Genomic DNA, 16,749 nt, shown 5'->3' on the forward strand with positions numbered 1-16,749 from the left:
GGGATAAAATTTATGCACTCAAAGTGGGCCCTGCCACAGAGGCCCTGCAATACCCCTAGACACGTGAAATTTCAAGACAAATAATGTTTTTTTTCTGGAGCAACTGGAAATTTTGGAAAAATTGAAAAATAAACAGTACTTATTTTTAGTGCTGTTTACAGATCTAAAATCACTTTGTTGCTTTAAGACAGCCTTCCCCAACCTGGTGCCCTTCAGATATTTTGGACTTTAGCTCCCATCAGCTTCAGGCAGCATGGCCAATGATCAGTAATGCTGGGCACTGTAGTCCAAAACATCTGGAGGGCACCAGGTTGGGGACAGCTACTTTAGGAATATAGAGCAGCCTGTCTGTTCCTAAAGTTATTTTATGTATGACATAGACTCATAAAATTATCTTTATATTTTAAAACTTTTAAAAGCAAACGCATTTAGTAAATTTTTAATTATTGTCTGAATAGATTAGAACTACATTAAATGATTGCTATAGCATTAGAAACACAGGACTCGATAGAACAAAATCCAAGCTGTCAAGAATGCACATTTACTGTCAAGAATGCACAATGGGTACTCTACTCACATGTTGGGAAACTGAGCATAAATGTCTATCGTAAAATATACTTTAGATAAGTAAATTTAATAAGGAATGAAAGAACTAACTACGCTGGGAATCTTACAGAGAGGATTAAAAATATTTTTCCTCATGGTGTCATTATTTCCCGACATTTTACATCTCTAATCTTTCTATAAAAGTGTTCTTATTACATAGTTTTTAGAAATAATGTTGGGGGTAGTAAAGGCTGGGTAACAATACATAAATACTTTGTCTTAAGTTCTAAAAGAAAATATTTCATAATCCAAAGCTGTAAATTTTTTCCTTTTTTTTTTTTGGAAAAAAACAAAGATGTTCCTCTGAAAAAACAGAAAAAAGTCCCCCCCCCCATTTTTCCTGTTTTTCCCCCCAGGCCTTCACATCTCTAGATGCCCCCTGTTTAAAACTAAGGCATACCTGCTTTTATGCACTGCAACATCAGCTTAGAAAGTCCCTAGATGAAATTTTAGAACTTGCTCTATCCCATAAGGTACAGAGTGAGTAACTATTAAGGACAGAAAAAAAATCCATATGCCTGATTCCCCAAGTGTAAGTGTACTTTGTCTCTTACTACAAGCAAGGAATGACTCTAGAACAGGGCTAAGCAATGTTAAGTTGAATGGAATATAATTTTCAAACCAAGGCTTTCCCCACAGAGTGACTGGTACGTATATGAGTTGCCACACAGAAGCAGCATAAATCTGCACATGCAAAGTGAGCTCTGATGGGCTAGTTATAGCTCTTTAGCCTAACGTTGTCTGTTGTACCTCTGAGTTTGGAAAAGGATATTTCCAGGTCAAAATATTTCAAGCCAAAATATTCCATGTCCTAAGATACTGCCACTTTTCATTGAGGGAATGGTCCATCTCTGTCAACCTCTATCTGACATTCTGGAGAACTGCTGTAGTCAGACTAATAGGTTAGATAGACTAAGGCAGCTTCATATGTTCATATACGCTCAATTGTATTAATGTTTTTCCAGAATGTGTGGTCATGTTTCCTGTGTGGATGGGAAGTTAATTAGCATTTTTAAGTCTGTCTTCCTCTTTAAGCTCACTTTTAGATTGGCTTTGAGTTTCATTTAAATGTATGGAATTTTACCAATAATTTGTTTAATACTTAAAGACTGGTTTTATGTCCCTGTAAGGTTAGGGCAATAAAATGTGCTTAACTGTTTCTAGGGTACCACAATGAAACTAAATCCAAACATTATGCATATAATTGTTATGTGTTGTACTCGGCTCTCTCTCATTTTAACTACTTTTATTTTAATCTCTATTGCCTATATGCCTGACAAATTTTCACTCTCATTTTGTTGGCTCTTTAGTGTTTAAAATATGTTTCCACATAATAGTCATAAAGATATGCTTTACAGCATTGCAAAATAAACTGTGTTCTAGCTCTTTTAAAATTTTAAGGGACTACCTATCTCATTATGAATCTGCCCAATTATTAAGATCTGCAGGAGGGGCCCTGAAGGCACCATTACCTGCAGAGGCCAATTTGTCAGCATGTATGAAAGGACCTTCTCCTGTGTTGCTCCCAAACTGTGGAATGTGCTCCCTCAAGAACTATGATTGTCCCCCACTCTCCTAGATTTTAAAAGCAAGTGAAGACACATCTTTCAATTTAGCCTTTCAAATGATGTAGTTGTTTTAATGTTCTTGGTTTTTGTGTGTGTGTGAAGGTTTTCTTTTTTTAATTGTTTTACATTGCCTTGATAACTTTTTAGCAAATAAGATGGTATATAAATGTTAATAATATCTAATAAATTTAAATTATTGAATAGAAATAACATTTATGTCTGCTTGTCACCTTACTAGCAAGCATAGTGTCACCTTAGTCTGTCTAAATGCAAGCTGAGGAACACGAGTCCATTATATTATTTTCTCTACCTTGATTATCCTAATTCTGTCTATCCCTGTCTTGACATAATTTAATGTAAACCATTAAATGAACAGATAAAATATATCTGGAAGCTTTATTTATTTAGTAAACTCAGAAGCTGGAGAATTGAAAATTTGTTCCCTGAATTCTATCCAGCTAAATTATGCTGTCCACGTGATTAATGCTGTATTTTAATTTTAACTTTAAAAGTAGATTAGTGTAGTTTGAACTTAACATAGAAAGCAACATATTTTATTCCCTATTTGGACGCAGAGGCGGCTGTTCAGAAAATAAAACACTTAAAAAAAATCAAAACAATGACATGCTTCTACAAAACATTCCTAGAGTTGATGTGGATCAGTGATGTGAAGTAGTGTTTAGACAAGTTGTTGCTAGAGGAGAAGGAGCAGAGGATGAATTTATAGTAAACGGAAGCTTTTTTGTTGTTGTTCACCTCCAGAGGTGTTCAGATGTGTGAGAACATGAATGGTGATATCAAATGCAGGGAGTGAGCCATGGCTGGGGAGGAGAGGTTCAAATGTTTCATTGAGTGGGGCAAATGTGTTGAGAGTTGATGACAGGGATGAATTGAAGGTGAAAATTACAGAGTCTAACAAACAGGAAGAAGCCACAGCAGAGAGAGGAGAGTACAGTGCTTCGGAGAAATCCAATTGAGATTGGGCATCATGGAAGAAGGATGCAGAATGTGGAGAGGGTGGACAGTAAGCAGTCCTGAAGAAGATGAGATGATTATCAGTTATGGGGAATTCCACAGCAGAGGAAATTCTACAGCAATTCCGGCTTGAAGAAAAGATCAAGAGAGTGCCTAAGACAGTGTATGTGTTGGGGAGAATGCCTGAAGATAGAAATTAGAGAAGGAGGTTAGGGAGAGAAGAAGCAGAATCAGAGGAATTATGAATGCTGAAATTGCCAGGGAGCAATTGAATGGGAGAATGAAAGGCCCTGAGTGAGAGAGCAGCAACAGTGGCTATATCAGAGAGGTAATGCCAGGCTTCAATGATAACAAGTAGCTTGAGGGGATGAGAAAGGAAATGATGGACTGTGACTGCTTTCTGAATGATGGGCTGGTAATTCTAGAGGGAAGAGGAGAAGGGAAGCAGCAGGGGGGTAGACAGCAGCAGTGAATAAGAATGAAGTTTGCGGTGAGAGTGGGTGGGTGCCATAATGGTTGACACAGACATCTCAGGCAGTATTGAGAGTTTAAGCAGTTCTGTTCCACCTAGGCACACAGGCTCTTCAGGGGCCCCTGGCAGGTGCTGGAATTCTCCAGGTGGGAGCGGTAAGAGAGCAGTTACTGGGTCAAAGACGTCACACCCAAGTAATCCTGATCCACCTGAATATATGATCAGGAATGATTACATGAATCAGGTGTTTTGACTATACACATTGAGGACTGCCCCCCCCCCCCGAAATGTGAGAAATAACAGATTTTTGTGTTTGTCATCTGTCTTGTTGGTACTCTGCTGTTGGGAGAGGGGTGTGTATTTTTGCAAGTGCTGAACATTTAAGTGTGACATATAAATGTGCAGGCAAAGCTCCTTTATCAAATGATGTGTTTTTAGCAAGAGGGAATCTAATGTCATTTGGGGTTTTTTTTACATATTAGCCTCTTAATGGTTTATAAAAGAACCCTAAAGTACAGTTTCAGTTACCATTAGGCATTTCCAATTCATGTAGAAAACATAAATAACTGGAGTTAAAATTACAGTAATGTACTTATTCTAAACATACTAGAATAAAACTCTATAGTATGACATTTTGTTTTTATTTTCCCATTTAGAAATTGCAAACGGCTCTAGTTCAGGGGGGTACCGTCCACCTCCCAGAACAAAAGAAGTACTCATCAATGGGCAGACAGTGAAATTAAAATACTGTTTTACCTGCAAGATTTTCCGCCCACCCCGTGCCTCACATTGCAGCCTTTGTGATAACTGTGTAGGTGAGTAAACCAACAAAAATGTGATATTTACCAGTCTTGCCAGCTGTGACGGAGAACTGGTGTATGCTGGTCAGTATATTTATCTTGGTGTTTCTCATGACTAAAGTACATCCTTTTTGTCCTGTCAAAGCACCAGAGATAAAACTTTCAGCCTCCTTAACCTATTTGTGCACTATATTTATTATTGAGGTTGCTGTTGCTGTAGCTGCTGCTGCTGTTGTTATTATTGTTATTATTACATTTTTATCCCACCTTTTTTCCTTCTTGCAAGGAACCAAGGCAGCTTGCATGGTCCTCCTCCTCTCCATTTTATCCTCATAACAACCCTGTGAGGTAGGTTAGGCTGGGAGTCAGTGACTGGCCCAAAGTCACCTAGGCCCAAAGTCACCCAAACAACAAAACCTTAAGAGTTATTTTTATTGAAGTTAACTATCTCTTTTGACCACTGTTGTGGTGGTCTCATTTGGGAACTTCTGCAAGCAGATTTGTTTCTGATAATGTTGTTATTGGAAAAGCTGAGGTTTTATTCTTTCTCTTTCATTGTTCTATCTGTGCGTTTGCGTTTTTTATTTCCTTTTTATTTTTGCGATTCTACGATCACCCTTATGGGCGTATGGCCCTTCGGGCCCCATTTAGAAAGTGCTCATGCTGTGGAGAGAAACTGCCACCTTCCAATGGGCCCTCTCTCTGCCTATTCTGCCTTGAGGAAAGCCACATTGTGGAAGCCTGCTCAAATTGTCAGGCTTTTTCCAAGCAAGCCCGTAAAAATTGGGTGGACTGCTTAAAAGCCGCACTTTGGAAACGTGCACTGGAAGCAGTTGACAAGCCGAAAGAAATGGCTACTAAAACTGCGGCTGTCACACCCTCACTAGGGTCACAGTCCCCTCAATGCCACACTCCACTGAGTACTCAAGGTCCCCCACCCACCAGGCAGAACTTTGGCATTTGCGCTGGCTAAGACGTTTTCAAAGAAAGCAAATGCTTTGAAAAAGGCGATTCTACCTTCCTCTGAACCAAAGAGGAAGAAGAAAAAAGACCAGTGAAAAGTCTGCCATAACGTCTCAGGATCAAGCATGCTCATCGTGCTCTCAGACTCTCCTGAAATCAAACCAAACCCTTCGGGACTGACAGCAGCCCTTAACCTTGGCAGCATCTCCCACAACTCCAGCTCAAGACGAGTCCCCTCCCCTCCAGTCTGACAACTTGGCCAGCATCGTTGCCTCAGGATTGACAGCATTCGTCAATACCAACTCCACTCACTGCCCCTCTAGTGTCTCCTGGCTGCCTGTTATCGTTGGTGCCGATGACCATCCCATCTGCTCCACCAATGATGTTTTCACCAACTCATATGGTGAATCCACCACAAGTAGTAGGGACAATATTGAACACCTCCACGTCAGAAGGTGAGATTAGGGACCCATCCTTTGCTCCCTGCGCCCTTATCAGAGGGGTGATTATGGTATGGGATATGATTGGTGTCAACGATCACTAGAATTGATCTATTCCATCATATCGTCGTTTAGGGGTCATGCCCTAGTTTTTATGAGCACACCCAATGTCAGGACAGGTTTCAATCCCCTCGTTACAGATAGAACGATCATCCATCATGAGACTGGCAATATAGGAGATTGAGAGGCTGGATGGAAAAGCGTGATGAATGCTATGGACATCACCACTTGCCTCACTAACCTGACTCAACTTACGATGGAGCCAGCTCATACAAATCACAACCATCGGCCCCAGTGTCGAGACCCCCTGACACAACACCACATGAATAACCACAACTACAACCATTACTAGCGCAGTTGACACAAGGTTTTCCTTCCCTGCCTGTCAATCAACAGCTACCTATGCACCAACTTCTGTCACAGTTGGACACTGATTTGTCCACTCAGTACAGACATGGGGAAAAGCAGAACCCAGTGCAAGCTCTGCCTCAAGAATCTCCTTTATCTGCCACAGATGACTACCAGTTTGACATGACATCGCAGTCCTCCTGCCCCCTTTTGATTTCATCCCCAGATGCACTGGTTGGGTTTAATGAATCCATCTTCCCGTCTGAGGACTTAGGCCAATTTTCCAGCCAGGTTCTCAGAATTGCTCAAGCACTAGGACTGGAGACCCAACAGATGGCATCAACAGTCCAAGATTCAGTATTTAATTTGGTGAACACAGACTCTCCACCCTGTGGCCATCCTTCTCCTCCCTGCGCTAGAAGAGATGATAAAACAATCTTGGAAGTGCCCATCTACAATGCCTCCAATATCCAAACATTTGGAGGGCCTGTATCGCTTACAAGAGTCATCTGCTGAGTATCTTTTTAAACACCCAGCACCTAACTCAATATTGGTAGAGGCAATGCAAGGCAAGGCCCAGAGGGCTCATTCATCACTTACTGATAAAGAAGGGAGACAGCTAGACCTGCTAGGAAGGAGGATCTATTCATGAAAAGAAAGAGTTGGGACAGCTGTTTTGAATGGAGGCTCTAAAATTGTCAAGGCAACAAATTAATACGTTTCATCACCAGGTCAACTGCAACGCTAAGGCAATTGTTGTTCCATCACTCTCCGTTGCCATGCCTGGCTCCGATCCGCTGGACTTCCACAAGAGACAAGGGCCTGTAGCAAAGATTTTCCCTTTGATGGATTCGGCTTATTTAATGCTAAAACCGATGACATGTTGGATTTGGTACAGAAGGCCCAGACCACGGCATGAGGTATGGGTTTCTTGCCTCAACAGCCTCCAAAACGAGAGTTGGTACCAAAAATCTTACACCAGGTACCAAGAACAACAGCCAACTTCATCACAACAGCATCGATCACAGCAGTCTGCCTCCATAAGATAATCAACATCAAAGCGGTGCAATTATCATCACAAATCGGTGTTTAAGAGCAAGTGCCACTTTTTACTCGAGTGACCATCTTCTTCAGCCCTCAAGTCATCCCCCAACTTTTGGAACTCGCCTGACCTCATTCTTTCCCATTTGTCATCAGATCACAAAGGACTTCTGGGTGCTCTCCACTGTTCAAGAGGGCTACAGGATCGAGTTCGATACCCTCCCTCCTATCAGTACCATGAAAGTTACAGCTCCATCTCCCATTCTCCCCCAAGAGATTGAAACATTGCTCAGGAAGGGAGCTATCATCCCTGTACCAAAATTGAGTCTTTGAGATGGTTTCTATTCCAGGTACTTCATGGAACTGAAAAAGGAAGGAGCACTTCAACCGATTCTAGACCGGCAAGAACTCAGCCTATATATCTCACCCAGGAAGTTCCACATGGTTTCTTTGGTGTCAGTTCTACCCCTTCTTGCCAGGGAGATTGGTTCACCTCTATCGACCTCAAGGACACCTACTCCCATGTCTTGGTTCACCTCTATTGACCTCAAGGTCACCTACTCCCATAGCGCCATAGCAGATCCGCATCAACGTCATCTACGTTTCACCATCAGTCCAGACATCCACCAATTCCAGGTACTCCCTTTCATCCTCTTGATAGCTCCAAGAGTATTCACCAAATGCATGGCAGTGGTCTGTTTTCATCTCAGGCTTCAAGGAGTCGAGATGTATCCATATATAGATGCTTGGTTGTTAATGGTGTCAACACGAATCTGTCTTCTGTAGTTGATAGAGGTGACCTGCGATTTTCTCCAAAATCTGGGACTTTGTATCAACATCCAAAAGGCTCACCTACCGCCTACCCAGAGCCTGTAATTTATTGGGGTGCACCTAGGCTCCTGATCAAGCAGAGCATTCCTTCCTCAGGACCGGCTGAATGGCAGCGGAGCTAAACTGTCACACTACCATCTCAGCGTTACTGGTGCAGTGCCTGTTAGGCCTAATGGCCGTGACAACATCAGTGGTCCGAAGCCCAGCTACTTATGAGACCACTTGAAAACTGATTCATACGCAACTTCAGACCAAGACACCTGCTGAACCATGCTTCATCTCCTAAGCGACATGAAGGACTCCCTATGGTGGTGGACACATCCAGGCAACCTGTCAGAGGGGATGCTGTTCCTGCAGCCCTCACCATCCCAAGTAGTGACTACAGATGCCTCACTCTTGAGGGGAGCTCATGGCTTGGATCTCAGCATCCATGGTCTGTGGTCAGCTGCGGAGGCAGAGCATCCCATCAACTTGTTAGAACTCAGGGAGGTATGGAAGGCCCTTCAGGCATTCAAACTGGAGCTAGTTGGCAGACTAGTCCAGGTTGCATTGGACAATGCAACTGTCATTGTGTACTTGAACAAGGAAGGGGGCATGAGATCACTACCTCTCATGGCTCTAATGCTAGAGCTTTTGTATTGGTGCCTTCCTTGTCAGATCAGTCTGGTAGTAACATACCTGGCCAGCATGGACAATGCTTTAGCAGACCAGCTCAGTCAGGCTGTATTGACCTCCCACAAGTGGGAGATGGACAGGTTGGTTCTGGAGGTTCTGGATACACTATTCTACAAATGGGGCAAGCCACGAGTGGACCTATTTGCCACTCCAGACAATGTGGTCTGCAGGGAATTTTGCAGCAGAGCAGGCAGGGTTTGAAACTCACTGGGAGATTCATTTCTCCTCCAATGGATGGGAACGTTATTTAACATTTTCGTGCCATTTCCCCTCATAACCAGGATCCTAGCAAAAATAAAAAAGGATGGCACCAAATGCATTTTAATAACCCCTTGGTGGCCTCACCAGGTTCTTCTTCGTGGTCTCTGTGCATCACACATATGGGCTCTGTGCCTGCACAGAGCCTCATTCAGGAACATTCTCTAGCTGAGGAAAAGCATTTTTGGCAGGAACTCTCCTCCACCATTCACTGCACATATACCAGCGGGTTCCCTCTAGTTCTCTCAGTTCTCTTTTGTCCGCCTTGTTGTAAGGACACCTCGTTAGGACTTCGCTTTTGGCTATTCACTGAGGTAGCTAGGATCTTTTTCTACCTTCCTTTTTTCTTCCTGTTTTTTCTTCTTTCTACAAATTTTTTTAAATTAGAGTTAGGTAGTTATCTTGTGTTTTTTTGCAATCTTTGATTGCCGTTTGGTGATGCATGGCTGTGAAGGCTCCCGTTTGTAAATGCATCCAGTGTGGCAGTAAGCTACCCCCCACTGGTGGGCATTCACTTTGTTTATTTTGCCTGGGAGAATCTCATGTGGTGGAGACCTGCAGGCACTGTGTGAACTTTACTAAACTAAGCACCACCAGTCGGACTGCTTAAAGGCGATCTTGTGGAAGAAAGCCTTGGAAGCCATCGATTCAATGCATTCAAAGCCTTCTGCTTCTCAAATGGTAGATAAGGCTCAATCACCATCTGGGGATCGAGCCAAGACTACAACCCTAACCATGGGTTGTGTGGATCCACCCACCCCAGGCAGGTCTTTGATGATCTCTGCATCAAAAAGGCTGTCAAAGAAGGTGAAGATGCCACGGGCATCTAAAGCAGTGTCTGAGGTGCCTAAGAAGAAGAAAAAGAAGGGTCACAGTTTGGTCCTTTCTCCTTCTCAGTCTCCCGATCGGCATCAAATGCCAATCCCTCTGCCTCCGCCACTTTTGGACTCTCCCATACAGAGAACTCCGGACCAGATATCTAGGAGCGATATCTCCTCGATAATGTTCAGCTCCTTCGGCCACGCTTGCGAGACCACCAAGAGAGGATCCTTTTTTGCCTCCTCCACCAGTTCTGACACATTCAACCTCTTTGAGAGAACACACACAGTCATCGATGAGATCGTCAGTCCCATTTGTGTCAGAGGTTGTAGAAACGGTTCAGTCCCCCCCTCTTCCACCGCTGCCTACCTCAATACCTAAGGAGAAGGACAAGGAGCAGGATCACGCAGTGGCTTTGCCCCCTCAGTCCTTTGAGGACTATCAGTCGACTCAACATTGGTATCCTTGGAACTGCCTTCAGTCTCATCCCCAAATGAGATGGTGGGAGCGCAGGAGGGATCTTCACCTTTCAAGGATCTTTACAGTTTTAACAAGTAGATACTAAGGATGGCACAATAATTGGGTATTGAGACACAACAACAGGCAGAGATTACAGGACCCAGTCTTTGATGTTGTGTACATGGAGGCGTCTGCTCCAGTTTCCATTCCTTTTCTTCCTATGTTACTTCAAACAGTTAAGGAATTGTGGAAGGGCCCCTCTTCAATGGCGCCCACGTCGAAATGATTGTACAGGAATCCCTGTACAAGGTGGGAGAGAAGGGTGTGGGGTTTTTGTTCACACATCTGCGTCCTAGTTCTATTATAGTAGAATCATCACAGGGTAAATCCCAGAAGATACACGCCTTGCTGGCTGATAAAGAGGGTCGCAGGTTAGATTTATTGAGCAGTAGAATTTATTCCTCGACTGCACTTGGTCTCCACGTGGTGAATTACCAGGCCATGAAGTTGAGATATCAACTTTTTTTGTGGGAAAAGATTGGCTGTTTATGTGACTGCCTTCCAGAAGACCAGAGAGAACTTGCGCAGCTTTTCCAAGCAGAAGCAGTAAAGTTATCTCAGCAACAGATCAAAACTACTTGTCACCAAGCTGAGAGCAATGTAAAAGTAATGATGGGGGTGATAGCCCTTTGCAGACATGCTTGGCTCAGGTCAGCAGGCTTGACACCTGAGGCTCAGGCACGCATAGAGGATCTCCCCTTTGATGGGGAGGGCCTCTTTAATTTCAAAACTGATGAGGCGGAGGATGCCATTCAGAAGGTGAAAACCACTGCAAAGAAGATGAGAATTTCACAGCAATACCACCAACAACCATTTAAGCAGAGGAGACAGTATAGACAAACAGCAATTCAAGCAGCCACGCCTATGTCAGGATAAGACTTCTAGCTTCTGTCAGCAGCAGCCTTAGAGAAAGCAACTCCCTCCTAATTGCTTTCTCCAATCATGTTCCAAGGGGGACAATTTCTCTAAGCAGCAACTTTGACTGAATCAGATGCCAGACCTCCTGCAATCCATATTGTCCCGTTTTCAGCTCCGTGCTATGCAGTTTTCTAGCAAATTGCAGAGCCATAACTTCAGACAAATGGATCCTTGACATCGTCCAATCTGGATACCATTTGGAGTTCAAAGTCCTCCCTTGCTTGGTACTGTCCACATTACGCCACTTTTGGAAGCTCTAACATTAGAGACAACTACGCTGTTAGCAAAGGGAGCTATCAAAAGCGTTATACCTTACTGTACAGGGATCGGATTTTTTCCCTGTTACTTTACGGCACCAAAGAGAGATGGAGGACTTCACCCCATTCTGGATCTCAGAGGCCTCAACATCTTCATTAGGACAAGAACATTTGGAATGACTACTTTAGCCACTGTTATCCCTCTTCTTCGTCAGGGTGTTTGGTTTGCTTCGATAGACCTCAAAGATGCCTACTTCCACATTGCCATCAGGGAAGATTATCAGAAATAACTTCGTTTTGTGATGGGAGATCAAATGTTCCAGTTTACTGTTCTCCCTTTCAGCTTGGCATCTGCACCACGTGTCTTCACCAAATGCATGGCAGTGGCGTGTGCCTACATTCACACTCAAGGCATCAAGATATACCCTGACTTAGACAACTGGTTAATAGTGGCTCTGTCAAAACATCTTCTTATTCAAGCAGTTATATTTGTCAGGAGCCTATTGAATTCGCTGGGTCTGATAATAAACAAAGAGAAATCCTGATTGGAACCCACTCAAGTGATACCCTTCATCGGTCCAGTGCTAGACGCTACAACCACAAGAGCTTACTTGCCCCAAGACAGATGTCACACTTTAATGGAATTGGCTCACAGGATCTCTCATTACTGTAGGACAATCGCTTTTCAAATCCAGAGACTCCTTGGTCTGATGGCATCTACCGTATATGTTGTACCCTGCGTGAGACTTCACATGAGGTGCCTGCAGTACACTTAGTGCTATCAGACAAGGTAGCAAACAGCTTGATCTGGTGAACACAACCCAGCAATCTTACAGCAGGTATACCGTTTACACCAATGCTGCCATCTCGAATCGTGGTGACAGATGCATCTCATCTAGGATGGTGAGCCCATTGCAGATATCTTCAAATTCAGGGTCTTTGGCAAAGACAAGACAGGGCACTGCATATCAATGCACTGGAACTCTTAGCATTGAGAAAGGCACTCCAGGCCTTGGAAACGCGCCTTTCCCACAGGCTTGTCCAGGTACTGACGGCAACACCACAGTATTGTGGTATCTGAACAAGCAGGGAGGTACTCATTCTCCAGTCCTAGTAGACATGACTGTCAAACTCCTAGAGTTGGCAATCAAGAGGGAAATCACACTCACAGCCCTTCACATACCGAGAGAAGACAACAATCTGGTGGATTCTCTAAGCAGATCTTATTGGATGTTGTATGAGTGGCAGCTGTCTCGTCCCCTCCTTGGCTTGCTTTTCTGGAAGTGGGGAATACCTCAGATGGATTTCTTCACTACAGCGCAGAACACAGTATGTGATAACTTCTGTTCTAGGGGAGGTCTGGACAAGGGATCACTAGGGGATGCTTTTCAAATTATTTGGTCAGAAGACCTGTTGTACATTTTTCCTCCATTTCCTCTGATCTCCAAGGTGCTGCAAAAGATTTGGATGGACAACACAGACTATCCTAATAATGCTGTGGTGGCCAAGACAACTGTTGTTTGCTCCCCTGCTCAATCTAGTGAACAGGGAATATCTATGACTGCCGTCGATACCGACACTGCTGACCAGGGACCATGGTCGCGTCCATCATCCAGACCTCGACACCATCCATCTCACGACATGGAGAATTTGGTCGAGTTAGCAGGATTGTCTGTGGAGGTTCAGACGGTGTTAGAGGTGGCCCTCAAACCATCGACGATGGGCATATGACAGTAAATGGAAGATTTTTTCCACATTTGCTTCTTCTAAAGGCTTCGATCCCTACTTGGTACCATTGTCGACTATACTTACCTTTCTTCGTGGTGTCTTCCAAAGGGGATTGAAGCTCATTTTTCTTAGGGTTTACTTAGCTGCTATCTCAGCTTTTCACACTCCGACGGATGGCGTTACTATATTTTCACATCTGACGATGTGGCAGTTTTTGCAAGGGATGAAGAATTTAGTTCCTCCATCTTGAGTTTTTGTTCCGAAATGGAGTTTATCCGTTGTACTGAAGATCCTGACTTCGAAACCGTTTGAGCCATTGCCTAAGATTGGTCTCTGGCTACTGTCCTGGCAGGTGGCGTTCCTAGTAGCCATAACTACTGCACGAAAGGCGAGTTGAGCTATGTGCTCTTCGTATAGACAAGCCGTACCTTATTTTTTACAGGGACAAGGTGGTACTAAGACCTGACCCTTCTTTCCTACTGAAGGTTGTGTCTGATTTTCATGTAAATCAGGATATTGTTCTTCCAGCTTTTTTTTTCTAGTGCCGTCTTCTCATATAGAAACAATGCTCCATATTTTGGATGTCCATTGTGCACTGGCATTCTACAAGTCGAGAACGGAATGCTTCCACAGATCCCAAAGGCCGTTTGCTTGTTGCCCAGAGGATTGCAGGTTCCCCCCCAGAGGTTTGCATCTTTGATCGTGCATACCATAAAGTTGGCCTGTGAAATTGCGAGATTGAACCACGACAGTCACATCAAGCCTCATTCCACTAGAAGCATGTCCACTTCCACCATGTATAGTCAGAGAGTGTCGATACCAGACTTGTGTAGAGCTGCGACATGGTCAAGGCCATCAACCTTCATCTCTCACTATAGGCTTGATGTTCAAGCGAGAAAGGGTTGCAGTTTCGACCCTGCAGTCCTATCATTAATCCTCCAACTCTCCTGCCCTCCTCTGGTAAGTGAGCTTGTTAATTGCCCATATGTGTGATACACAGAGACCATGAAGAAGAAATGCAGGTTGTTTACCTGTAACTGTAGTTCTTCAAGTGGTCTTCTATGCATTCACACAACCCACCCACTGTCCCACTTCGGAGTTGATGTCTCTGTTGTTGTCAACATTGAAGTGAGGAGGTTTCCTCAGTAACGAGGCCATTAGTCGGTCCATTAGTGAGCTCTGTGCACTCAAAGTATTTAACTTTCCACAAAAAGAAAGTAGTACTTAGACCTGAGCCCACCTTTTTGCCCGAGGTTGTGTCAGATTTCCATTTAAATCAGGACATAATATTGCCTACTTTCTTTACGTCCCCATCTTCACCACTGGCATCAATTCTTCACATGTTGTCCGTTGAGCCCTGGAATTTTACAAGTCCAGGACTGAGCAGCTTAGACTCACTCAGTCTAAACTGCTCAGCTTAGACTAACTTAACTACAGCAACTTGCCTTTTTTCAAGTAACATTTCTTCACAATATCATAATCCTGAATCTGCTATACATCTCCATTAAAAAAAAAAAAAGAGATGTGCAGAGAATTGTGAAGTTTTATATTTGTTTCAGGCCCATGTAGGAATGTATTTTATTTGGATAGACATCCCCATTCCATTGTATGGATTATGTGGCTGCCATTTTCTAAGGTGGCTGACACACAAATCAAGATATTCAATAAAGCATAAACAAATGCATGTAGAAAACTGATTTTGGTGGCAAAATATAGGTTATTTTAGTCAACTTGGGTAGATGAACTATTAATAGGCATTATTATCAATATGGTCTTGTAGGCATTACTTATTTATCTTATTTTTTTATTTACAATATTTATATACCTCTCCATATGTAGAACAGATTTCTAGACATTAGAACATTATACTTGGCTAGGAGCTAGAAGATCTCAAGTTCAAACACCTGCTCAGCTGTGAAGCTCACTGGATGCCCTTTGTCTAGTCACCATCTCTTAAACTTACCTTAACAGGGTTGTTGTGAGGATAAGAGGAGGGGGGAATATGTTCACTGCCCTGAGTTCCCTGAAAGCAGGGTGAGATAAAAATGATGTAAACACTGAAATCAGAAACAAGATTCAAACAACATCAAACATTTTTGACTAATAAATGCAAGTAAACTTTTGAACTTGGGTTTATTGTTTAAGATGCATCGTGACACAGCTTTTCCCAATATCATAAAGTACAGAAAATCATTGAGTACCTTTTGTGTTTGCATATTTTTGTGTGGAATGTTTTGCACCTGCACATGGTCAGCAAATCTGGTAAAGGCATAAGTCACTTAGATGACCACAGCATTCTTCGCAGCTGAGGTCCAGTGGATTCAACATCGTGTAGTCATGATCCAAGACTGATTCTCTGATAGCAAGGAATACCCTTTGGAAATATTCTATGATGAAGCAGAAGGTTGGTGGCAGGTCACCAGATACATGTTTGGATGTTAAATAGTAAATATACATATTTCACTAGTGGAGTCTAAAATCTAAAAGCACTTGACAATGCAGGATTAACAGCTTATGTGGGAAACATATAGACCCGGTTTGCATGTCATGGTGACAATTTGTGGGTTATTTAACCCATGATTTGTGGGGATGCACACCACAGGGACAATTTGCAGGGACATGCACCCATGCTTTGTCATTGGGTTAACCACTGAGTTGTTTAGCCCCTAAATAATCCATCAATCCAGGTTCCCACATTATGCTGGCAACCTCCGATCACACACCATTCACAGAAAATGGAAGTGGCTTGCATGCAGCACATGTTCTTGCAAATTGTGGACCAATTAACCCAATTTGGCAATAAATGCTGCTGTGACATGTGAACAGCCCCATAGTCAAGGGCCAGTATTTCCAATAGCATTGACTTTGTGGGATTTACTCACTTTATTGGATTACGCAAGAACACATTCAGTTTTTTCTTCTTTCTCTATAATTTGGGTGCAAAAGGATTATAATATACTCTAGTTTATTTCCTAATCAATATTATTTAGTGACTAGTGGTGTTGTAGTCCAGAAACAATGTAGGACAATGTAGTGATAATGTAGGACATGGAGCAGGGACAACAAAAGAAAAACATGCAAGGAATTACACATCTGTAGGCCAAGTGTCCATATACATTCCCACTATTTGATGAGTTTCTCACTAGCATGGGCTACAGTCCTGAATAAGTCTAATAATGACATCAGTAGTAAACTCGTGAGAAAGTATGTGAACACATGACACTGCAGACTTTACTCCCCAAACAGTTAACATATTCTTTCTTAGTAACTCGAAGGTATTAACATGGGATGATACACTTAGTAGAATTCTCTCCCACCCCCCTGGGTTCAGAACATTAGGGCTTCTGTAACCAAGAAGTCAGGTTTAATAACATATACAAAGAATAGCTGCATATAATATTGCATTCAGCGTGTTTTTTTTAAAAACAACAACACCAAAGCACACGGCACATTGTTTTTAGTATAATATTT

At 42.9% G+C, this 16,749-nt stretch overlaps 1 protein-coding gene across 7 annotated transcripts in view; it reads left to right on the top strand.

Moving 5' to 3' along the window:
* ZDHHC14 (zDHHC palmitoyltransferase 14) overlaps positions 1 to 16,749 on the top strand; it is a 136,206-nt gene that overhangs the window by 40,924 nt on the left and 78,533 nt on the right. For all 7 annotated transcript variants that reach the window (XM_084827917.1, XM_084827914.1, XM_084827919.1 and 4 more), the window contains one exon: positions 4,278 to 4,436. In XM_084827917.1, the coding sequence (XP_084684043.1) occupies positions 4,278 to 4,436 (159 nt within the window). The remainder of the gene's footprint in view (positions 1 to 4,277; positions 4,437 to 16,749) is intronic.

Source organism: Heloderma suspectum, chromosome 1 (assembly GCF_057233095.1).
Source record: "Heloderma suspectum isolate Gila_16-S chromosome 1, 16-S_ref, whole genome shotgun sequence".
NCBI classification, from domain to species: Eukaryota; Metazoa; Chordata; class Lepidosauria; order Squamata; family Helodermatidae; genus Heloderma; species Heloderma suspectum.